Genomic DNA, 25812 nt, shown 5'->3' with positions numbered 1-25812 from the left:
TGCTACGGTCACTCTTTCTTTCTTCATAATAGTCTCTACTTTTGAGAATCGATTTTCATCCACAAATCATTCGCAAAAAATGCTGCATAAAGTAAACATATTTATTCAAATAACTCGATATCAATTGCAGAGGCAATGAAAGTTTTCTATTGTGCAAAAAAATGCTGATTTATTAGGATGATAATGTTCCCCCCGTATTCACGTTCTCGCAGATTCGTGGATTTCTCTCAGGACCATATCTACCCATTGTTTGTGGGGAATTCGCCTAATCTCCAGGTTTTCCGAAGAAAATAATCACTAATTAGCGTATTTTGATGTTATTTTCATGACTAATACATTTTTATTATTCAAAAATGATTTACTAACTTTCAAATATTAATATTGATTAATACTGTATTAGTAAGTGTAATAAGATTAAATGATACCACATAATAAAAGTAATAATTGTCTCTCTCTCTCTCTCTCTCTCTCTCTCTCTCTCTCTCTCTCTCTCTCTCTCTCTCTCTCTCTCTCTCTCTCAGCAAAAGAATTGATAGACAGACAAATAGATACTTGTTCAGCCCTCTTTTTCTCTCTTCTGTGGAAAAGATATATGTGTTTATGGGAAGGGAAGAAGTGTTGCCTATAGAAGTTAATTTCAATCTTTTGATATCGTAAGGAGTTTCTCTCTCTCTCTCTCTCTCTCTCTCTCTCTCTCTCTCTCTCTCTCTCTCTCTCTCTCTCTCTCTCTCTCTCTCTCTCTCTCTGTTATTGGCTGATTATGTATTTCTAATGGTAAAATGTTTCAGATGACTTTGAAATTATACTAATGCCAATTCAATTGTAAATTTGATGTAGGATGATATTTGAACTTTCAAGATAAGCAGATATGAGCATTTTTGGAGGGGAGTTCTAACTATTCGCGGGGGCGTCTGGTACTCATCCCCAGTGTATACGGGGGGAACATTGTATATCTTGCAGTCTTGCAGCAAAGTAATGCAGCCATGCTAGCTGTGTAGGCTAACTCTGAACTGCTTGTAATAGGAGCATAGCCAGAAAATCTTTGAGTTGACAGGCTTCTTTAACATTGATAAAGATTTCTTTTTAATGACTGTAGCTTTGTAAACAACTACTAGCATTCAATCCACGTCAGCATCTAAGTCATTAAAGTGTGAAACCCGTTATGTAAGCCAGTATCCAGTGAATTGTGCTTGCCTGCCAAAGTTCTTAGGCTGCTCCTCCCATCATAGAAAACGCTCTTGTGGATTTACTAGATTAGTTAAACCCACCTTAGCCATTACAACATTGACCACCATTTACACTAGCTAACTTTCGATGCTTAGGAATACAAAAATAAATTTATAGAAATTAAAATGCACAAATTTATAGAAATTAATATAATGTCCATTACCACTTATGGTGATGCAAAATAATCCTGTTCAGTGAGAAAAATTAGTAAATAGTGTCGTCGTGATAGAGAGTAACAACCATCTATCACCCACTCTATCTCCTAGATCTCTATGAACAAATTCATCTGAGAAATTCCAATTACTTCAGACATGTATTGTGTTTTGAGGTATCTGAACGTTTTTGTTCAGCAGTTTCAACTTTGATATAATTTGCATTGTATTTTCATATTCTAGATTAAATTTAGTGAGATTATGTCTTCAGTAAAAACAAATGAGAAACTTGATGAACGCGAGTTAATGAAAACTGTATCCTCAGTTTTCTTGCCATTTGTACAAGACTCACAGTCATGTGATAAGGGATGGGTTAACTTAGAGATTATATTCATGTAGAAAAAAATAAAGATGAAGAGGTGTTGCTAGGATTTGAAAATAGAAGTGTAATTGAAGCTAAAGAAAAAGAACTACAAAGTTAAAGAGCAAACAAGGTATGTATATGAGGAGGTAAATGACGTCGGACAAAAAGCTATATCTACAAGATGGATAGTAACCTAAAAGGTAAAAGTGGTGGAAAGGGTATATAAAGCAAGATTGGTAGCTAGAGGTTTTGAAGAAGAAATGGCTGAATGGGAAAAATACGCTCCTGCATGCAATGCTGAAATGTTAAAATTTGGTTTGACAATAGTAAAATTGAAAAATTGGAATTGTTGTACACTAGATGTAAAAACCTAATATATTTACAAGGTGATGAAATACAAAGAGAAGTATATTTAAAATCACCTAGTGAAGATGGTTGGAGTGGATTATGAAAATTGAAGAAAACTGTTTATGGGCTCAAGGATGCAGCAAAAACATGGTATTGTAAGGTGGTAGAAGTAGTGGAGGAGCTTAAAGGCAAGAGAAGTAGTTTAGAATCTAATATATTCTTTTGGAGAAAAGACAATAAATTGAATTATATTTTGTGTACACATGTAGATGATTTATTGTGGCATAATTAATCTCTTTTGTTCACTTAACCCTTAAATGCCGAAGCGGTAAATAAAAAAATGACTCCCGTGTGCCGGAGGGGTTTTAGAGTGAGCGCGTAAGCGGAAAAAATATTTTTTTCAAAAAATCACAGCGCGCTTAGTTTTCAAGATTAAGAGTTCATTTTTGGCTCCTTTTTTTGTCATTGCTTGAAGTTTAGTATGCAACCATCAGAAATGAAAAAAATTATCATTATCATATATAAATAATGCGATATATGATAGCGCAAAAACGAAATTTCATATATAATTGTATTCAAATCGCGCTGCACGCCAAACGGTTAGAGGTAACAAGTTACTTTTTTTTCGTTGTAATGTGCACTAAATTGCGATCATTTTGATATATAACACATTGTAAAACGATAAAAGCAACACAGAGAAAATATTATCACAAAATGATGCATGAATTCATAGCGCGTGGATGTAAAAAAATAATTTTTTTAAAAATTCACCATAAATCGAAATATTGTTATAGAGACTTGCAATTTGTTTCAAAATGAAGGAAAATGATTGAATATTACGATACTGTAAGAGTTTTAGCTTACAAATGCAGTTTTCGACCATTTCGAACGAGTTAAAGTTGACCGAATGTCGAATTTTTGTTTAAATTTTTTTTTATATGCAAATATAAAAAAAATGAGAAATGCTACAACCTTCCAATAATTTTTGTTATATTGTGCATGTTTTTGCGCACATTTTCATATATAAAACTCTAAAAAAAGCGTAATATGAAAAGGCTCAAATATTAGGAGAATGTGACCTACGCGTTTCCGAGATTTTCGGCCGAGAATCGGCGCGCGGACGTAATAAAAATATATTTTTCAAATATTCACCATAAATCGAGATATTGTTCTAGAGACTTGCAATATGTTTTAAATTGAAGATAAATGATTGAATATTACTAGACTGTAAGATTTTTATGTTACAAATAGCGTTTTCTTTTTTTACCATTTTCGGTTTTGAGTCAAAGTTGACCGGGGGGGGGATCGTAGTTTTTTTCGTACTTATCGACTTTATATGCAAATATTTCAAAAATGATAATGCTACAACTTCCAATATTTTTTGTTATATTTTTGCATGGTTTTGCGCACATTTCCATATCCCTAAACCCTAAAAAACCGTAATATGAAAAAGGCAGGCAAATATTGGAGAATGTGACCTACGCGTTTCCGAGATTTTCGGCCGAGAATCGTCGCGCGGCCAGGGGAAAAATATTTTTTTTTTTCAAAAATTCACCCATAAATCGAGATATTGTTCTATGAGACTTGCAATATGTTTTAAAATGAAGATAAATGATTGAATATTACTAGACTGTAAGATTTTTATGTTATAAAAGCTTTTTTTGACCTTTTCGGTTGAGTCAAAGTTGACCGATCATAGTTTTTTTTCGTACTTACCGTAGCTTTATATGCAAATATTTCAAAAATGTAAATGCTCCAACCTTCCAATATTTTATTGTTATATTGTAATGTTTTTGGGGGGCACACATTTCCATATATAAACCTTTAAAAAAAGGCGTAATATGAAAGGCTCAATTCTTAGGAGACTGTGACCTCTCGCGTGTTCCGGAGATTTTCGGCCAGAGAATGCGTCGCGCGAGGGAAAATATATTTTTTTCAAAAATTCACCATAAATCGAGATATTGTTCTAGAGACTTGCAATATGTTTTAAAATGAAGATAAATGATTGAATATTACTAAGCTGTAAGATTTTTATGTTTATAAAGCTTTTTTTTTGACCTTTTCGGTTGAAGTCAAAGTTGACCGATCATAGTTTTTTTTCGTACTTACCGTACTTTATATGCAAATATTTCAAAAATGATAAATGCTACAACCTTCCAAAAATTTTTGTTATATTGTGCATGGTTTTGCGCACATTTCCATATATAAACCTTTAAAAAAAGCGTAATATGAAAAGGCTCAAATATTAGGAGAATGTGACCTACGCGTTTCCGAGATTTTCGGCCGAGAATCGGCGCGCGGAGGGGAAAAAAATATTTTTCAAAAATTCACCATAAATCGAGATACTGTTCTAGAGACTTGCAATTTGTTTTAAAATGAATGATAAATGATTGAATATTTACTAGACTGTAAGATTTTTTATGTTATAAATGCGTTTTTTGACCTTTTTCGGTTGAGTCAAATTTGACCAATCGTAGTTTTTTTCGTACTTATCGTACTTTATATGCAAATATTTCAAAAATGATAAATGCTACAACCTTCCAATATTTTTTGTTATATTGTGCATGTTTTTGCGCACATTTCCATATATAAAACTATAAAATAAGCGTAATATGAAAAGGCACAAATATTAGGAGAATGTGACCTACGTGTTTCGGATATTTTCGGCCGAGAATCGGCGCGCGGAGGGAATAAAAATATTTTTTTTCAAATATTCACCATAAATCGAGATATTGTTCTAGAGACTTGCAATTTGTTTTAAAGTGAAGGTAAATGATTTAATATTACTAGACTGTAAGTAATTTGCTTACCCCCCCCAACCCCCCCCAAAAAAAAAAATATATATAGATTATACATATAATATATAATATATATATATATATATCTTTTTTTTTTTTATACGTAAAATATCTATATATATATATATATATATATATATATATATATATATACGTACTATATATATTACATTCTTCGATTTCTGGTACCAATACATAAATAAAAGGAATGCAGGTGACACTTCTCTTTTTGCATACAATGCATGACTTATTATTATTTTATCATGCACACATTCAGATATTAAAATATTGTAAGTAAATATAAAACTAATATAAAATAAATGCAGAATACTCACTCGTAATCCCCTCCGACTCTTCGTTCTATTCTTGTTTTTCTCCCTCCTCCATTGAAGAGTCTTGCATTTTTTTTTCCACTCGACATGACGAGGTACAGGTGGAGGAGGAGACGCGCGCCCCTTACTGCTGATGGAAAAACCCCCGGGCGGCCCCTGCGCCTTCCGCTGTCGGTTTAGGGGGCGCGCTCCAAAACATGACCTTAGTGTGGTACTTTCGGTCACACCTCCCCCCTATCCTGCAAAGAGCAACTTTGCAGAGACGACAGAAGAACCGGGTGTCTCTCCTTCTGCCATTCATATGGCAACACACCCGGCACCGTTTCTGCCTTCGCCCTTGTAAGGCCTCCAGTATATGTTCCCCTGGCTGCAGCCGACACAGGGTCCACTACCCGACCGGTGAGAAAGCGGTGATGGCGGGGCCGGCAGCGAGGGGCGTCGTCAGCAGGGGCGGCGGCATGCAGCAGCGCACGGCAGGGGCGGCCGGCAGCAGGGAGGGGCGTCGTCAGCAGGGGCGGTGGCAGGTCGAGCGAAGTTGGCCCTCCTATCTGCCCTTTCCTCTAGGGGCAGATCTGCAGCTGCTCGGGGCAGGGGTCAGTTATGGAAGGCCACTCATCGGGATCGAAGTTGTGAGGGCATTCCCGGCTACCTCTAGGAACTGTATGTGGGTCAACCTCGGAAGATTGTCACCGCGGTACCCACAGTACAGTATGTAGGCATTTTGGAGGGCCAACTGAAGGATGTATTTGAGGAGCTTCTGTGTCCACCTTCTGGTTCTCCTGGCGAAGGGATAGTACTGGATGAGCTGATCAAAGAGATCAACTCCTGCCATGTACCTGTTGTAGTGCCCAATGACCCAAAGTTAGGGCCGCTCGGTACGAAACTCCTCAAACACAACTCGGCCCTGTCGACGTGTCTTCTTCCGCTGTACGATCTCTTCTTGGATGGGTTCATGACTCCTCGTAATCATGGGGACGAGTCGGACACCCTTCCAACAGATGACGAAGACAGCGCCCTTCCGCCGCCACTCTGTCTCTCCTCTTGCCAGGTGTTGCGGGTATGACTAGCGAACCTCTTGAGGACATTCGGGGCCCCACGCACCAACCAAGGGTACCACTGACGTGAACACCTGCTTCATACAGTTCCTGGGCCAGGGATCCGAGTTATAATAATTATCCATAAACAGGTGATATCCCTGGTTATGGAAACGTCCCACAAGGTTGAATACAGTGTCACGCAGCGTGGAGAAGACCCCGGTATACACTGAAAAGTCCACAACGTATCCAGTGTTGGCCTCGGTAATGAGAAAGAATTTCACACCATATTTCTTTGGCTTCTTGGGGTTATACACTTTATACTAAGACGTCCTTTGTAAGGCATCATCCCCTCATCCAAAGACAGGTTCTTTCCAGGAATCACGAGATTACACCGCTCACGGATATAATCCAACCACTGTACGCACTAAAAATGAGGCGATCACTGTTATTCCGGGGTATGGCCCTTCGTTGAAGGCGTTGAAGTACCTGTCCATCGCAGGACAATTATCACGGGACATAAGGCCCGGCACATTCGCATACATAAAAATAATTTCTCCTCCAATATTGCATGACGTCGACAGCAGGTGTCATACCAAAATAAATGTGGAGCCCCAAAAAATGTGCCATGTCCAATGAGGGTTTGCAAACCCCGCCAGTAACTACGACCAAGGTCGTCGTTCAGGCTCATAACCAGTACCGAGCGTAGTAGCCACCGTCTCGTGTACCAGGTATTCCAGCAATTCCGCGTCAGGAAAAGCTGGATGAACCCCAAAACAGTCAGGGTACTGGTACGGTCATCCCAGGGGTTGCCGTGAAGGGGTGCATGTTAGGAGGGGTGGGGTCCTCCGTCCACCCCTCGTCACTCTCCGACGACCGACCTTCACCTTGGCTGGCGCGACGAGCCGACCTTCTACGTGCCCGTGCCCCGCTGCGGGCGGCACGATGCACACTACCCCCCCCCCCCCCCCCCCCCCCCCCCCCACCCCCCCCCCCCCCCCCCCCCCCCCCCCCGTTGGCCCATCACCCTCACTTAGGCCCTCACTTTCTGTATCGTCCTCTGCGATAAAACTTGAGCCCGTATCCCCACCCTCCCCCTCCTCCTCAGATTCCCCCTCGTATGCACTGAACCCACTGAATTCGAGCTCACTTTCGGGATGTCAGCCCCGAACGGACATTATGGGCAAATATTCATCCTCACTTTCATCGGGACTGATGTCCTCATCACTCGATGACCATCCGCCATCAAAATGAGGACTTGCGACATGTTCCCGATCAAGCTCCGAAAGATATTCGTCTATGTCCCTTGGTTGGAGGCCTCCCAAATGCCTACGAATGCCCCTAAGGATGCCCACATGCTTCCTAGGGGTAACCAAAGGCATACGATGTGTTCCCGAAACACTTTCAGCCACACGTGGCTGCACAGAACGGCCTTGAGGCACGGGGTCATGCTGGGTGCTTGGCCCCTCGCCAGCATCCGGGTCCAAAACTCGCCTTACACGATCCCTTCCGACGGGTAAAACGCGCCTTTCATGGTTCACACGTCGTTGAGACATATCTAGGAATGTCCTGTAGCAATACAAATGCTCAAAGTCTCGCACAAGTCCAGAAAAACACGCTTTTCACGAAAGATCGCTCTCGGATGGTGCGCTACTGATGCTGGCTGGAGCGAGAAGAAGGGGTATCGCGCATGCGCACCTGGGTCACGCTTCAAAACAAAACAAGGCCTTGATCCGTGAACTCCCAGCATTCCCCAAGGCGCGTGATTCAAAAGTTTTAGGCTGGTAGGCCTATAAGTATTTTTCCGCGAATTTTAAAAAAAACTTTCGTATGTCGACGTAAAATACGTCCAGTCGGCACCCGACAGACAATTTATCTCGACGTAAAATATGTCCAGTCGGCATTTAAGTGTTAAGATCCAAGTCTAAACACGTCAGCAATTATACGCGCTGATTACTCTCTCTCTCACACAGACACATTTGGACACACACACTATCAATTCCTTTGATTATCCTTGTAGAGTATGAATAAAATTTATTTTTTATCACCCTTTGCCTACTGCCACCATTTCAGTTTTCTCAAAAGGTTCCTGTCTCTCCTCCCTCCATCCCCCAGTCAGCCAGGCACCATTTTCACCAAACAGTTCTAAATCGTACACAGACAAAAAAATTTAAAATTTTACTTCATATAACGTACTGTTTTATTACTTTACACCCTTATTTTAACTTTGGAACACATTATTAATAGAAAAAATGTGAAAAGGGGGACTTTTTGGGTTGGCTGGAACGAATTATGCTGATTCCCTTTATTTTTTATGGGATACTTGTTTCATATTTTGAACAAATATTTCGAACAGCTCTCTGGAATGGATTAAGTTCGAAGTCTGAGGTATACTATTGCACTTTTTTACATAAAGGTTTCAGGATCATTCATAGTCCCAGTGTTGGAATGTATTACCCTTGTAGTATATACTGGGAGACAATTGAAGATATGTAATTTTAAAAATACACACAGGATAGGCCAATAGCATAATGATTGGTGAAATGACAAACATTTGATTTTTTTAAAGTTCTGATATTAATTTTTTTCATCACAGGATCAAGGTCATCTAGATGAGGCTCTCCACCTGCTTCAGCAAGCTACCACTCTACGCCCTGACTTTGCTGCAGCCTGGATGAATTTAGGTATTGTACAGGCTTCCCTAGGAGACCATCCATCTGCTGAGAATAGCTACCTTACAGCTCTCACCCACAGATCAGTAAGTCAACTTTAAAATCTATTACAGAAGAAAGCTTGATAATCAGTTTTCTTACCACAGTGTTTCAAGATTTTATTTTTTATTTATTATGAATATATTATGTGTTAGCCAAGTAAAGAACTTACAACTAAGGAAAGTTTGTGAGCTGCTAGAGTTTATTTTTGTTAATGTCAGTAAAACTAGAAACTACAATGGAACCTCAGTTTTTGTAGAAAATGTGAATTTTCTTTTGATCTCTTGACAAACAGTTACTAGGTTTCTCCTTGTATTACATGTGTTGTATGTATGATGAAGCATGAATGGCTGGAAAAGAACAATAGGTATTTCATAACTTTTATTAACTAGAATGAACGAGTCGTCTTTTTGACCACAATTTCACTTTCAAATGTATTTATTTTCCATAGATTTTCTTTTAAACATGATTGTCCTTGATGTTTTCTAATTCACCAAAATGTATATTGAACTAAAAGGAAACAGAATTTTGCTTTTTGCTCCACATGATATGGCCTTTAATACCTTCAATGACCGAATGGTCATTTTAACAGCTGCTTAATATCGGGAATGGTGTTGGTTATTATGACTGGGCAATACTGTCATCCAGTCGCTGCTGGGCTTAAATACAGTGAATGTGCCCTCAAATCGCTTCCTTTTGGACATATCTAACATTAACTACAGTATCATCCTCCAATTCTGAGGATAGAAATTTTAACGTTAACTACAGTATCATCCTCCAATTCTGAGGATGATCTTATATCTGACGATGAGGAAGAAGAATACGTATATTTCACATGCTGAAAGCTCATCCATGTCTGATGAAGAAGCCAGTGGTGACAATACAAAAGTAGGTATACTTTTGATGAAGAATAAAATGAAGTAGATACTGATTGACTCTTGGAGCATATCAGTTGATCATTTAAAGAGGTGTATGCGACAGTAGGCATTATGTATCCCAAAGAATTCTTGCTAAAGGATTGCCAGTATAACATCTTTGATAAGAAAACTTGGGGACCTCCATTTTCCATCAAATAATGTAAGAAATTGTTTTAAAGAAATTATGAGGTTTCCTAGATTTGATGTCAGGTTAACAAGATCCACTTGATTGCAAACTGATAGATTTGCATTGATTTATGAAATTGCAACACACCACCTGAACACCTGAATTAGCCCTGGTCATTGACCAGCCCGAACTATATCCCCATAGAATTACCCATAATTTTTTAACTGCCAGCACTACCAATGCTGCAGGTAAACTCTGTCTGCTGAGTTACCTGTACTACCGTTGGCAGCACTGTTGCCAGAACCGGCTGGCAGAGTGCTCTCCCTTCTTGTTCACTCGAGTGTTAGGACACATCTTAGCTCAAGCGAAAATTTGGTCTGTTAGCCTGAACCTCACAGATTTGGCTTGCATTTTTAGTTGATGAATCTTGGATTATGTTTTGGATACGATTTTAGACCCCTGTTGGATTTTGACTCGACTAAAGGCGTTGCTGGACTTTGCTAATCATGGACACAGCTCAGAAGGAAACTTCCCCAGCTGTACCTTCAAGGACTTCTTCATCTGCTACGCCCCCGGAACAACCCTGCAGTGGCAATGTGGGAGCACATTTGTCTTGTATTGCCTGCAAGAAGCGGATGAGTATCCTAATGCATGACAGACATTCACATTGCATAAGTTGTAGGGAGGTACAGTGTGGGGTCAAACAGAGACGTCAGGAGTGTAAGGACTGGTCATTGGACCAGATGGAGAGCTATTTAAAACATAGAAAGGCTCTAGCTTCAGAAAACAAATGTAGGGTAGCAGAACCTAGCAAAGTAGAGGAGGAGAATTTAGAGTCAGTGTTGTTCAAGAAATTAGAAGATAGGTTGTCATCAAGCATGACTAGTCTTTTTGCTGATTTAATGACAAAATTAAGCCAAGATAGGGATAGCAATAGGAGTGTTGACTCTAACCATCTTTTTCAGCTCCCCTGCCTGTTCCAGGAACCAGCCCTAACAGGTGCCAGGGGTTGTTGGGAACCACAAGCCCAGAGGGCAGGATCTGCCATCCCCCCTGGCGTGGAGCAGGCAGTGTCAGTAGCAGAATCCCCCTTTTCCCCAAAAAATGTAAGTAAAAAGGGTGATTTAGTATTAGGCAAAAACAAAACTGTCAGGGATCTTAGCATTGCAAGAGCAGTGGCTTTTGGGTTCAGATTTAGTTGCCTTTGCAGGATCGCCCTCAGATCCTGCGGAAGTTCTGTTTCCATCCTTGAGTTTTCCGAAGGACAAGGACCATAAGTTGTCCAGTAAGTCAGTGGTTGAAGCAGTGTATGTTGGGGGAGGTTTAGATTCCATCCCTCCTTCTTCCAAGGTTTCTTTTCCAGTTGGATTTAGTGCAGATTCAGGTGCTGGTGGTAAACCTTGTGATGAGTTGACATTTAATTTGGCAGAATATAACGCTAACAATTTAGCTTTATCTTAAAATTATAGATTACTGGTTAGACAATGTTATCACTTAGGTTTCCCTGACATTCGGGATCATGTCATTAGGAATTTCCCCGAGTTTTCGGGTGATATGTATCAGGATTATCAGAGGGGAGGCGAGTCTATATATTTTCTTTATCTTTAAAGAATGGCCTCTTCTTCCACTCCGTCTCTTATGTATACTTTTCCTTCTGTCCCTAATGTTCTCTTCACCCCTTGTCAACAAAATCTACTTCTCAAATCCTTTCTCACTCTCCTCTTTCGGGGCATACCTTGGTTACTAAGACAGTCTGTCGGCAGGCCCCTCCAATTGGTTTGCCTCCTGCGGTGTCCCGATCTTCTTTTTTCCCGCGTTCAGAAGCAGATATTTCTGCAAAGGTGCAGTTAGGCAATATGTCGGAATTAAATCAAGATTTGTCGGATTTAGGGAAGATTCATGCCCTAGAGTTAGGTGAAGCGTTCGCTTGTCTGTAGTCCTCTCGGGTCTGCGAGCTGTGGAGTTTCATTTTCCCTCTTGTCCGGAGAGTATTAGGCATGGGGAGGCACATCGGATCGAGCAAATAGAACCCTCTTCTTCAGTGCGCCTGTCAGTGCGAGCCCATTGGGCAGATCCTCTTCCTGTCCGAATTCTTTGGTTGGGGTTCCGGTAGTTGCACCAGGTATGACCTCTTCCCTTTTCTCTTCTTCGGTGTCTTCCTCAGTGTGTGGCGGTATCTTTTTCTAAGGGTTATGGTACTGGTACTGGTTGTCGGAGGAACCAATATATCCTAGTCAAACAATGTTCGAGGAACTAACTCTATAAAACCTACGGTAAACCTCCCAGTCAGTGCTGAGGTCAGTCCAGAGTGATGACTGGATGATTTCGGTGGACCTCAAGGATGCCTATATCCTGATTCCTGTACATCAGGAATCTTGGAAGTTCCTTTGTTTCTCGGGTCCATCCGGAACTTTCCAGTTCAAAGTCCTCTGCTTTGTGCTGACCACTGCACTGCAGGTGTTTACAAGGGTAATGTCTCCTGTATCAGTCATAATGCACCGTCGGGAATTCAGGATGAGGAGATATCTCGACGATTGGCTCAGACCTTAGGAATAAGAGTCAATTTAGAGAAGAGTTCCCTTTCACTGTCTCAAGTCATAACATTTCTAGGCATGACAATTCAGACTTGCTGTTTGAGGGCTTTCCCGATGCAAGAGCGAGTGTTGGCTATCCTCAGCCAGTTGGAGAGTTTCAGATCAGACAGTGCTCAACTAGTGAGCAAATGGAGAAGTTTATTGGGGAGAATGTCATCTCTCTCCCTTTTTGTTCCAGGATCTCGTCTCCGGATGCGCTTTCTGCAGGCACGTCTCAGGAATCTCTGGGACTTTTGGGAAGAGAGCGCGGTGATAGTTTGGGATAATTTCTGCCTAGAGGATCTTCAGTGGTGGTCAGAAGAATCTCATCTGAATGGCGGCTTAAGTCTTGCCCTCCCAATTCCGGACATTCATCTGTACATACATGCCTCAGATCAAGGTTGGGGTGCAACCTTAGAGGAAACTCAGGCCAAGGGCTTTTGGAGGGATCTAGATTGGGAGGAATCAATCAATGGCCACGAGTTGAGAGGTGTAGAAGAGGCGCTAGTACGGTTGTCAGAGTTAGTCGAGGGGAAGGTGGTAGCGCTCTTCTCGGACAACGTGATAGCATTGGCATACCTAAGGAAACGGGGGAACAAGGTCGTCAAAACTAAATCTTGTGGCACAGAGAATACTTCAGTGGTGTGAGTCTCACAGGGTTTCTCTCCTTCTTCAGTTCATCGCGGGGAAACTCAACGTATTGGCAGATGCATTGAGTCGGTCACGGGAGGTACTCGGGGGCGAGTGGACTTTAGTGCAAGAGGAAGTCCAGCTCTTGCTAAAGAGATGGCCGGCATCAGTAGATCTTTTGCCACAAGACTAAATTTTCAGCTACCAGTATACTTCTCTCCAGTAGCGAATCCCATGTCTTGGGGGACAGATGGGAGGCTCCACTCAGGGGACAACCTCCAGGTGTATGCCTTTCCCCCCTTAGGTTTAAAACTTCAGGTCGTAGGCAAGCTAAGAACCAGCACGAGAACTCAGATGACACTATAGCCCCCTTTTGGCCCCAGAGACCCTGGTTCCCAGACCTTTTAGAAATATTAGAGGAATCTCCTGTGATCTTCCCAAAAAGGAGAGATCTATTCAGACAACCCCATTTTCATTACTATCATCAGAACCTTTGCATGCTCAACCTAGCTGCGCGGAGACCATCCAGTGAGTGGCACGTATTACGGGCCTCTCTAAGGAAGTGGCTCGCCAGCTTTCCTTGTGTCTAAGAAAGTCTACTAGGAAGCTGTATCAAGTTAGGTGGTCAATGTACAGGAGCTGGTGTAGGAAGAAAGGGCACAGCATCTCCTGCCCTACCATTGCAAAGATAGCGGACTTCCTCCTGTTCCTCAGGAAACATTAAAAGTTGTTCTACTGGACATAGCAGGTTATAGGTCTATGCTGAGTAGTACTTTCCGTTTTCATTTTCTGGAACTGTCGAACAGCAGGGTATTGCACGATCTCCTAAGGTCTTTCAAAATTGAGCGCCCAGTGATTATGTTTCGGGCCCCTTCATGGGATTTAGCGCAAGTCTTCAATCTGTTGAGCTCTTCGAGTTATGAGCCGTTAAAGGAATTATCACTGAGAGATCTGACTAAGAAAATGTTGTTTTTGGTCTCGCTTGCTACAGCAAAGAGAGTGGGAGACATCCAGGCAGTATCTAGAACAGTATCGTTCTCAGGTAAGGATATCTATCTCTTGTATTTACCAGGATTCGTCACCAAGTCAGAATCAGAGCCCAATCCCTTGCCGAGAGCTTTTAAAGTCTCCTCTCTTTAGGATTTTGTGGGAGGCAACAATTTAGAAATGCACATCTGTCCGGTTCGTGCACTAAAGGCATATTTGTCACGCACAGCAAAACTCTTACCGCATCCACAGACATTATTTGTTTCGCCGAGGAAGCCTTCTAAGGCTATTTCAAAGAATGCGGCTAGTTTTTTCTTGTGAGAAGTTATTTCTCAGGCAACAGGTAACTCCTCTGCCTATCCTGGCAGCGGCGAATCGCGCCCAAGAGCACATTCGATTAGGGGAATAGCTACCTCTTTGGATTTCCCAAGGAATTACTCGGTATCATCGATTTCGGACGCAGCAACCTGGAAGTCGGTGTTAGTCTTCATGTCATTCTACTTGAAGGACATTCAATTCTCTTCGAAGAAGGGTTACTCACTAGGCCCTTTCGTGGCTGCTAATACGGTAGTACGGTAAGTTCTCACATTTAGCATTAAGGGATAGGGGTGAGGTTTTTACTTTAGGTTATTATAGCTTCTTTCAGCTAGTTTTTTTTTTTTTCCCAGTGACTGTTCGCATTATTACGAGACAGGTAGTCAGATAGTATGGATGAACGACAATGGCGATTCCGGTGTGTGCTTTTCACCTGCGGTGATCAACAGAGAACCTGAAGGACCTACTCAGGCAGATCCTCCTCCATACATGAGAGGCTAAACAGCCACATGGGGGACTTCTTTTCCCTCCATACATGCAGGGTATTGAATACCACATAGAAGGTCATCTAGACAGAGATGAGGCCTGACTGACGAGACTGACGTAAGGTACTCTCTCTGCTGGCATTCTCATCTAAAGAACTGAGCATATTGGTTAGTTAAAATACATCGTGAGTGAGACTGAGTTACCTACACATTATCTGTGAAGGGATCGGGCTGAATGAGATTGATCCCACCTCCATTTAAATGTTGTTAATCGAGCTAATTCAGGTGTTCAGGTGGTGTATTGCAATATGAAGTTTTCATTATAAAACTAATATTGTAATACTTACCGATTGATACAATTGGAGGGAGAGCACTCTGCCAGCCAATTCTGGCAACAGCGTTGCCAACGGTAGAACAGGTAACTCAGTAGACTGGGTTTACCTGCAGTGTTGGTAGCGTTGGCAGCTAAAAAATTACCCAATTGGGTAATTTTGTGGGGATATAGTTCAGGCTGGTCTGTGACCAGGGCTAATTTAGGTGTTCAGGTAAGTATTACAATATTAGTTTTATAATGAAAACTTAATGTTTTGTACAGATTTATAAAAACTATTTTTTGCTATAGACCACCCAAGAATATAATATTGGATAGGCAGTGATACAAAATGTAAGTCTCCATTCACACAGTATATTGCCAGCAAGCCATACAATTTTAGTAGTATATTGTTTTGGTTAGTAGCTGATGTAAAATCAAAATGCACACTCAGTGGATTTCCATGGCCATCCTGCAAATCAACCACTCTTCGAATGTGTATGCTGTTCTAAAGCTAATAAAACCATAGATGGGAATAGGAAGAAATGTGACAACAGATGATTTTTAACTTCAGTAAAACTTGCAAAAAAAATTATAAGCTGAAAACATGAGTCTAGTGGGGTTGGCAAATCCCATTCAAATGGAGATTCCCACATACGTAAGGAATTCCCGTGAAAACCTGTACAATAAACAATACTGCAGACAAAAGGTTGTACCTTTTCCAGATGTAGAGATTTTATGTATTTACATTTATGAGTTATTTATAAAGAGACCCCTTTTCTTACTGGTAACTTTTTTACCTTTCCAGGTATATCCTGATTGCTTGTATAATTTAGGTAATCTGTACTTGGAAAAAGGAGATCACACTGCTGCACTTATGACTTGGACAAATGCAACCACTCTTAAACCATCATTAGCAGTTGCTTGGACGAATATGCTGATTCTGCTAGATTCACAAGGGTTATATCAACCAGCTATAGAAGTAGCGCATAAGGCCCTAAAGTGAGTAAAAAATTTATTTACTTCATTCATTTAGGAGATCCATGTTATTATGTAGTGAGTATGTATAGTAGCATTCATTTAGGAGATCCATGTTATTATGTAGTGAGTATGTATAGTAGCACATGATATATTTAGGTATTATGTTACAGGTTATTTTCAAGTGATAAATTTGCTTACTAGAATAAGGAAATACAGGCAGTCCCCGGTTATTGAGGAGGGTTCCATTCTGACAGCTTGATGATAAGTGAAAATCACCGATAACCAAAAATCGGCAGTTTTTGGCACTTACCGACACCGATACCAGTTAATGGCACTTCTGTTAGGTTTGTATCGGCACCAATACTCTATTGTCAGCGCCAATAACTTGAAATCAGAGCATATCGGGGCTAGACAAACTATAAAACTGGATCACCGATAACATAGACCGCTGATAACCAGGGACTGCCTGTAATGCTTAACCCTTAAACGCCAAGCTGGTAATTCCGAAAGTGTCTCCCGTATGCCGGCAGCATTCGCGTGTGAGCGCCGAAGCAGAAAAAGGTTTTTTAAAAAAATCACAGCATGCTTAATTTTCTAGATTAAGAGTTCATTTTTGGCTCCTTTTTTTGTCATTGCCTGAAGTTTAGTATGCAACCATCAGAAATTAAAAAAATATCATTATCATATATAAATATTGGGATATATGACAGTGCGAAAAAAAATTTTCCTATATAATTATATACAAATCGTGCTGTGAGCAAAACGGTTAAAGCTAATGAGTTAATTATTTTTTCGTTGTATTGCACACTAAATTGCGATGATTTTGGTATATAACAAATTGTAAAGCGATCAAAGCAACACAGAGAAAATATTATCACAATATCATGCATGAAATCGTAACGCGCGGACGTAAAAAAAAGTAGTTTTAAAAAATTCACCATAAATCGAAATATTGTGCTAGAGACTTCCCGTTTGTTGCAAAATGAAGGTAATTGATTGAATATTACTAGACTGTAAGTGTTGTAGCTTACAATTGCAGTTTTTTGCCATTTCTATTTATCGTTATTTATATGAAATTATTTCAAAACTGATAAAAGCTACAACCATGGGTTGTTTTTTGTTGTATTCTACATAAAATTCCGTACATTTTCATATATAAAACTTTGTGTAATGGCTAATATAAAATGGTGCAAACATTACGACAATCGGATGAAAAAATTTCTGAATTTTTCGGAAGTTTCTGCATGCGGACATAAGGAAAATGTTTTTTTTTTCATAAATTCACCATAAATTGAAATATTGTGCTAGAGACTTCCAATTTGTTGCAAAATAAAGGTAAATGATTGAGTATTACTAGAATGTAAGAGTTTTAGATTTAAAATTGCGGTTTTTGACCATTTTGGTCAAGTCAAATTTGACCGACGGTTGAGATTTTGGCACTTATCTTTATTTATATGAAAATATTTCAAAACTGATAGAAGCTACAACCAGGGGTTGCTTTTTTGTTGTATTCTACATGAAATTGCACACATTTCCATATATAAAACTTTATGTAATGGCTAATAGAAAACGGTGCAAACATTACGACAATCGGATGACAAAATTTATGATTTTTTTGGAAGAGTTACCGTGTGGACGTTAGGAAAAAGTTTTTTTCATAAATTCACCATAAATCAAAATATTATGGTAGAGACTTCCAATTTGTTGTAAAATGAAGGCAAATGATTGAATATTACTAGAATATAAGAGTTTTAGCTTACAATTGTGTTTTTTTTTACCATTTCTGTAGAGTTAAAGTTGACCGAAGGTTGAAATTTAGGCACTTATCGTTATTTATATGAAAATATTTCAAAACTGATAAAAGCTACAACCATGTGTTTTTTTTGTTGTATTCTACATGAAATTGCGCACATTTTCATATATAAAACTCTATGTAACGGCTAATATAAAATGGTGCAAAAATTGTGTCAAAATGACGAAATAATTTCTGAGATGTGTTGCTGATGCTTTTTAGTGCAAGAAGAAGAAATTCGCGCTTGCGCGCCTGGGTAACGATTGTAAACAAAACAACAGCTTGATCCGTGAACTCCGAGCATCCCTCAAGGTGCGTGATTCAAAAGTTTTCGCCAAGTAGGCCTATAACTATTTTTCCGGTAATTTAAAAAAAACTTTTTTGCGTCGACGTTTCATATGTCAATTTGGCACCCAACAGACAATTTTCATCGACATTTAATACGTCCAATTGGCTCATTTTATTATAGTCATGACAGAATGGTTCAATCAGTTCCATAATTCAAATTGTCTTTTTAATAATGGCTAGTGAGTGAAGCTGGACTGCTAAGGGTAATTCATGTCTAACTCATTGGCACTCCTAATTTCTTTTGCCTTATTATTTATATTTTGTTTTGGTTACCTTGTAGGTGCTTCAACAAATTCTTTGTTGTTAATATGAGAGGTTCATAAGAGTTATTTGTATCATTTATATGTACCAGTTTTGTGATCCATTCTTACCTTAAAATTTTTTTTTTTTTATAAACCCTACCTCTCCATTACAGTACTCCCCCAATTTTTATGTGGGAATAGGTTCCAGAATCTACCATGGAAATGCAAAAATCCTCTCTAAAAATGCTTATAACTGCCAAATACATTTTACCTCTTTAACTAAAATGCTTATAACAGCCTATTTTAACATTTCACTGCTTAATTTGATATGTAGTTCAAGCAATAAGGTGTGATCTGATCTGTAGCTTACTTGGGACGCATGTAAGATTTTCCCATCATGCATAAGTTATAAGCATTATATATTCCTCATTTTTAACATAAATTAAAACAGACTGAAATCTATGGTCAAATAGAGCCTTGTTTCACCAATAAAAATAAAAAAATACACTATATTTTATTAGAAATAATTTTTCTGTACTGTTGAAAAAGCCATTATTATTTTTTTACATTTTCATTAAAATAAATCATAAATATCATATTCTAAAATTCCTGTATTTTTAACTCGATGAGAAAAGGGATTTTGACGTAGGAAAAATCTATTTCTGGGTGATTGGCTCGTGTCGCCCTATGAAATATCCTTAAGATCATTATTTCTAGGTAAAATTAATCTAAAATTACCAGAGAAAAACAAAATTAAGAAAATGTCAGTAAAACTGACTCGCTCACTCTATAAAAGAAGTGTCGGTATGGGAATATAGGCGAGTGGGATCACTACCACGAGTCATTCACCATTTAGACCTTCCAACATAAAATCCCCACCAGAGAGAGCTGATACTAAAGGGTGATGCGGCCGCTACTACTACTACTACCGACGCCACGGACAGCAGCGCCCCTAGCGGTCATCCTTAATCTATGAACATCTTGTCCTGCAGGGTGGGTAAAAGAAAACAGGGTGGGTTTCATAGGGCGACACGAGCCAATCACCCAGAAATAGATTTTTCCTACGTCAAAATCCCTTTTCTGGGCTCAGCTCGTGTCGGCCTATGAAATAGTACCAGAGAAACAGACAAGATGGGAATAAGGACAAATGAAACCCAATAGTAAAAAAGAGATATATAATATAAGTGAATCAGGGACATTACAGTATACAAACAAAGTACTTAAAGCTAACTTATCCTAAACAATGGTATGATAAAGAAAGCAATCAATATAAAGTACTTAAAATTAACTTATATTAGACATAGTAATACTAATAGTGTAATGGCAAAAAAACAATAAAGAATGATTCACTTAATTAAGATATTTACAAAATATACAAACTCATTGTGTTCTACCCTAGCATAAAAATAAGGGTAGAAACACTGAAGTACATTATATGTACATAACGTGGATGTCCCTAGCAAATAAATAAGGGACAATCCACCAATATGATTCTAGCGGCTATGGCTAGAGTATTCCGAGTAGCATGGCAATAGGGTGAGGCATGTTGGACGAGGTAGGTAGAAAGGAGACCTGGATCTATACTACAACTACTGTGCAGTATCAGGAGAAACAATGTTTCCCGCTGCTACTGCAGAAAATTTTAAAGATTCCAAGGACTTCAGGTAATGACGTTTAAAGACTGTCGGTGATTTCCATCCAGTATACTTTTTAAGATCCTCAAAGTTCATATGTTGGAAGTAATTAATTGAGGTGGCTACTCCTCTGATGTCATGTGCCTTTGGAAATGAATCAGGGTTGGCTTGTTTAATGAAGTAAAGGATCTGTTGTCTGATTCCTTTCACTGATAAAGTGCCACCTTTTTCTCTCATAATGAGAGAACCTGAGGATCTAGAGGATGTACGAGATAGAAAGGCTCTTAAAGTTGATACTGGGCAGAGAGAAGGATCTTGCGGAAGTGGGATGACTTTCCAAGGAGCCCACCTTGCAAGGGGATCCTCATTTTTAGCTAAAAAGCTACGATCCGGAGAAAGTAGAACTTCTCCTGAGGGGAGAAATTCCACATGACCCGCATCTCTGGATAGAGCCGACAGTTCTGAAATTCTGGCTCCTGAAGCCAGGCTTAACAAAAATAACGTCTTTCTAAGAAGCATTATGAATGTGCAAGACGAGTTGTCAGTATCTGAGGCTAGTTTGAGGACATCATTTAAGAACCATGAAACTGCAGTAGCCTTTGAGAAGGTCTAAGTCTAGCACAGGCTTTGGGAATAGACGTAAAGTAAGATTCTGTTAGGTCTATTTGGAAACCCAACTGAAAGATTTTCTTCAAAGCCGATTTATGAGTAGTAATAGTGCTAGCTGCTAATCCTTTTTCAAACAAGGACCTGAAAAAGGATATAGCTAAGTTAACTGTCATGGTTGTAGTGTTTGAATCTTTCAGGAAGGATGCTAATTTTTTAACAGCTGAGTCATATTGTCTAATAGTTGACTCTCTTTTATCTGATTCTAGAAAGAGGATGTTTTGTGGATCAATGTTAGCATCTTTTTTAGCCGCAAACTTCATGAAGTCCATAAAGTTAGGGTCTGAAGAATTCCTGAGGAAGCGAACACAGTCCTCATTTGTACTGATTGCGACAGCTTGGGATTGGGAATCCGTTGAGGTCGGAGACCCAATTCCAGAAGCAGAGGATACCAGTTTGCTTTTTGGCCAGTCTGGAGCAATCAGAGCTACTAGTCCCTTGAAAGTCCTCAGCTTGCTCAAGACTTTCAAAAGAAGATTCACTGGAGGAAAAACATAGATTTTCCTCCGTTGATTCCAATCTAACGACAGGGCGTCCGTGGCATAAGCCAGAGGGTCCAGGTTGGGGGCCACATAGCAAGGGAGCTTGTGGTTCGCTTGTGAGGCGAAGAGATCTACTTGGAGACCTGGGACTCTCCGGCATATCCACTGGAATGACCTCCCGTCTAGGGACCATTCTGATTCCAGAGGGACTGACCGGGACAAAGCGTCTGCTATCACATTTCTTACCCCCGCCAGGTGAGTGGCGGACAGATGCCATCTGTGTTTGTCTGCTAGCGCAAAGATGGCTATCATGACATGATTCACGTGTTTGGATTTGGACCCTCCTCTGGTGATCCAATGTACTACCACTGCACTGTCCAAAACTAGTCTTAGATGAGACTTCTTCGGGGGAAGGAGTCTCTTCAGGGTAAGAAATACTGCCATTGCTTCCAGGACGTTTATGTGAAGCTGGCGGAACTGAACTGACCAAGTCCCCTGAACTTGTTTGAATTGAGAATATCCCCCCCATCCGGACAGGGAGGCATCCGTGTGAATGGTTAACACTGGAAGGGGATATTGAAGGGGTACTAGTTTGGCCAGATTCTTCACTTTTGTCCATGGACGGAGCTGATTGCGAAGGATCTGTGGAATTACTGACAACTTGTCTCGAGATTTGACGTTTGCTCTCGATCGCCAAACTCGATTTATATCTTTCAGCCTTGCTTTCAGGAGGATGTCTGTCACTGAGGCAAACTGAAGGGAACCTAGGATTCTTTCCTGGTTTCTCCTTGATGTTTGTTTGCATTTGAGAAATTGTTTCACAGACTTGGCTATTTCTTTTCTTTTGACCACCGGAATTGACAGATTGTGGGAAGACAAATCCCATTGGATTCCTAGCCACTGAAAACGAGACTCCGGAGTGAGTCTGGATTTTGTTTTGTTTATCTGGAACCCCAGATGTTCCAGAAATTGAACTACCTTCTTCGTGGCTTTGAGACATTCCTCGACCGTTGGTGCCCAGATCAACCAATCGTCGAGGTATGCTGCTACCATTATCCCTTGAGTTCTCAACTGTTGAACTACCACTTCTGCTACTTTCGTGAATACCCTGGGGGCTACATTCAGACCGAAGGGCATCACTGAATGAGAATGTCTGATTTCCTAGTTTGAAGCCTAGGAATGGACGGAAGTGTCTGGCTATAGGGGTATGATAGTATGCGTCTGTAAGATCGATGGAGGTTGTGACGGCCCCACGGGGAAGTAAGGTCCGTACCTGCGAGATGGTGAGCATTTTGAACTTGTCGCAACGAATGAAAGAGTTTAGCTTTGACAAGTCTAAGATTACCCTTCTTTTTGTTGAGCCTTTCTTTGGCACGCTGAACAAGCGACCTTGAAATTTTAGATGCTTGACTCTCGCAATAGCTCCTTTCTGAAGGAGTTCCTCCGCATAATCTGTCAATTCCTTTGATGGTTCCTGATAGAATGATTTGATTGGAGGAGGATCTTTGATCCAACTCCAACCCAATCCTTTGGACACGATGCTCTGTGCCCATTTGCTGAACCCCCACCTGTGACGGAAGAGGAACAGCCTCCCTCCTACCTGGGGAGCCTCACTGTTGTTGGGCGGGTTGACCTCCGCGCCCTCCTCTGAAGTGCTTACCTCTTGCAGCTCTTCCTGTGCCACGTTTGGCGAAAGTGGCCCCTCGCCCTGCTACCCCTAGAGAACCTATTAAAGGTTGGGTAGGCCTGGCTTTCGTACATTGAATTGAAGGCCGGCGAGACTGCGTAAGAGGTGGAAGGCTGGCTTTGAGGAGACAACAGGAGAATGGGTTGCGTCTGCTTCGAAGTTGACGGCTGTCCCTGTTGTGTAACTGGGACGGCCTGAACAAATTGCTGTTGCTGCTGTTGCTTTTGGTAAGGCTGGAACCTTCTTCCTGTCTTCTTTAGCTTCTTACCAGCAGCAGGGGCGGTCTCTTGTTTCCTCTTGGAAGAGATGCCCCATCTGGCTCTAAGGCTCTGGTTAAGCCTAGCAGCCTCGTGGTGCACCTCATTCACAGAGGCCTCTGGGAAAAGAAAAGGTCCGCACCCACACAGCTGGAAGCTAAGAGTCTATTAGGCTCATGCCTGATAGTTGCCTCCTGCAAGACATGCTTTCGGCAGTTCCTTCTAGCTAGGAAGAAGTCAAAAGCATCAGCTTGGACTGTCTGAAGCTGTGATTTAGCCAGAATCTTGAATAAAGGTTCTGTGGCGTAAGACAGGGCAGCCATTTCCGTAATGATCAGGGAGTTAAGGGACCTCCCAAATCTTGTACGGGCATCAAACTCTGCCTGAATAAGGGTATCAGGCAGTCTTGGGAGCTTCTCGCCAAACTGATCCATTGCGCAGTCTGGCTTAAGCTTACCTACTGAGAACGTGGCAGGCAAGTTCTCCCACAATTCTCCAAAGGCCGGGAAGAGCGGAGAAGTAGATTCCGCTTCCCTCAAGTGTGGCATGGGCTCGTCCTTGAGGACTGCCTGAAGAGTCGCTTCAACTACTTTGGTAGCGAACGGAAGAGAAGCCTCCTCCTCCGTAGCGAAAATAGTGAATGGACTCTTGAATGCTTGGAGTTTGGTGTTGGTACACTCCCAATCCTCCAGGCAGTGAACCCATTCCCGCTGTGCATGATCCCTACTATACAGCACAGTCTCTCGGGAGATCTTATCCTCTCTAGTGAGAGCAGCGACGGTCAGCCTAGCATACCCAATGAAAGGCTGAGTCAGTCCGGGAGGATAGAACTCGAAGTCCTCAATCCTTCGAGTTCCACACTCCGGAATGGAGATCATGCCGTCCTTGAAGGGGGCATAAGCGGCCACTCTCCATGGGTTATCCATGGAGAAGGCTGGTAGGGATTCGTAAGGAGGTAACTGTAAAACACCAGTACCTGCTACAGGGGAGCTTGGCTGAGGAGCCTGGTTAAGACCAGCAAAGCGGTCGTCGTGCTCTCTAACTCGGTTAGAGAGATCTTGAATCGACTGGCCAGACTGGTTGATGGTGTTTGACAGCTGTGCAAACATCTGTTCAAACTTAGAGCCAAGAGAGCCAACCATCTCTCCCACTTGTTGCATCACAACTGCTGAAAAGGTGGTGGGATCAAAGGAGCTCGGTCCCGCCACCCCAACAGGAGTTACCGGAGTAGATCCGGTAGATGCCGGAGAAGGCGTTGGCTCGGCCGGAGCGCGAGCCTTCTCCTTAGAAGCCTTGCTTCTAGAGGTCTTAGAATAGGAAGAGCTAGGCTTTGCTTTCACCGCGTCAGCGTAGGAAGTCGTAGACTTCCTAGCTGAAGAAGACGACGACTTCTTAGAAGTCGTCTTATGCTGTGTCTTCTGTTCTCTCTGTCCCTTCACCTTCGGGGGTACAGAGAGAGCGGGAGAGCGGGCAGGGATCTCAGATCCCGTGAAGCCTTGGAATGAAGAGGAAGAAGGGACAGGGGAAGAAGATCCAGGAGCACCCAAGGAAAGACCTTGGGCGCCCGACACACCTACCTCAACCAACAAATCCTCTGCCCCTACTGCCATAGGCTCAATATTCAGGTCCAGGTTGGCCACATCTGGGATCGGCTCCTGCGTAGAGACGGACCCGAACGCCTGCTGACCTCCTGCTGGATAGAGGCTATGAGAGGGGCTGCCGAGATGGGGTCCACGTAACCAGTCGACTTGCCACCGGGGAAGATCTGGACGGCCAGCTTCTTATCAAGTATATAAGGCTGGCCCTTGGCGGCGTTCTTCCCGAAGCCGCCCACCCAAGCCTTCAGGGTTGCCAGGGCGACTTCCTTCACGGCGGCAGCCTGAAAGAGAAGGCGATATGAAGCTTCTAACGACGGAGATAGGGTTTAACGAAGCTTAAGACTAAGTGTTAGTAGTGATAAGACCAAGAAAAGTCTAGGAGTAGACTTACCCCACCCAAAAGCTGACTAACGAGGTCGTAGCAGATGGTGCAAGCCTCCGGGTGCCAAACGATCAGTCCGTTGTGGGTGGTGGCACACGGGGCGTGGGTCCTACACTCTTCATGGGCGCAGGGGTCGTACAACGTCGCGTTGCAACCTGGGACCTGGCAGTTGGTAGTCTGTAAGTGGAGAGATACATGAGTATCAGGTGCACACTTACAGCCTAACAAATACTCCGCTGCATGCCGGAGCATGTAAGTTAGATTAAACCAGAGCCCCGCCGTAATACGTGTGGTAACTAGGCGGTTGGAGTAGTCTAAGGCTACGCCGGAGACAGGAAAAAGATTCCAACCAGGAGTGGTGAGGAGCCATGAAACCACGACGGAGAACGACGGAGATAGTACATAAAATAAATTAAAACTAAAATTCACTGTA

At 41.6% G+C, this 25812-nt stretch overlaps 1 protein-coding gene across 3 annotated transcripts in view; it reads left to right on the top strand.

The window, feature by feature from the left end:
• LOC135219089 (protein O-mannosyl-transferase TMTC4-like) overlaps positions 1-25812 on the top strand; it is a 218899-nt gene that overhangs the window by 180186 nt on the left and 12901 nt on the right. For 2 of the 3 annotated variants that reach the window (XM_064255522.1, XM_064255521.1), the window contains exons 13-14: positions 8852-9013; positions 16119-16312. In XM_064255522.1, the coding sequence (XP_064111592.1) occupies positions 8852-9013; positions 16119-16312 (356 nt within the window). Of the gene's footprint in view, positions 1-8851; positions 9014-16118; positions 16313-18305; positions 18396-25812 lie in introns of all 3 variants that reach the window. The other variant, XM_064255523.1, reaches the window with a different exon arrangement.

The sequence above is a fragment of the Macrobrachium nipponense genome, chromosome 1 (assembly GCF_015104395.2).
Source record: "Macrobrachium nipponense isolate FS-2020 chromosome 1, ASM1510439v2, whole genome shotgun sequence".
Taxonomy (NCBI): Eukaryota; Metazoa; Arthropoda; class Malacostraca; order Decapoda; family Palaemonidae; genus Macrobrachium; species Macrobrachium nipponense.
The sequence above is the reverse complement of the archived record's forward strand: the minus strand, read 5'-3'. Positions and strand labels throughout refer to the sequence as shown.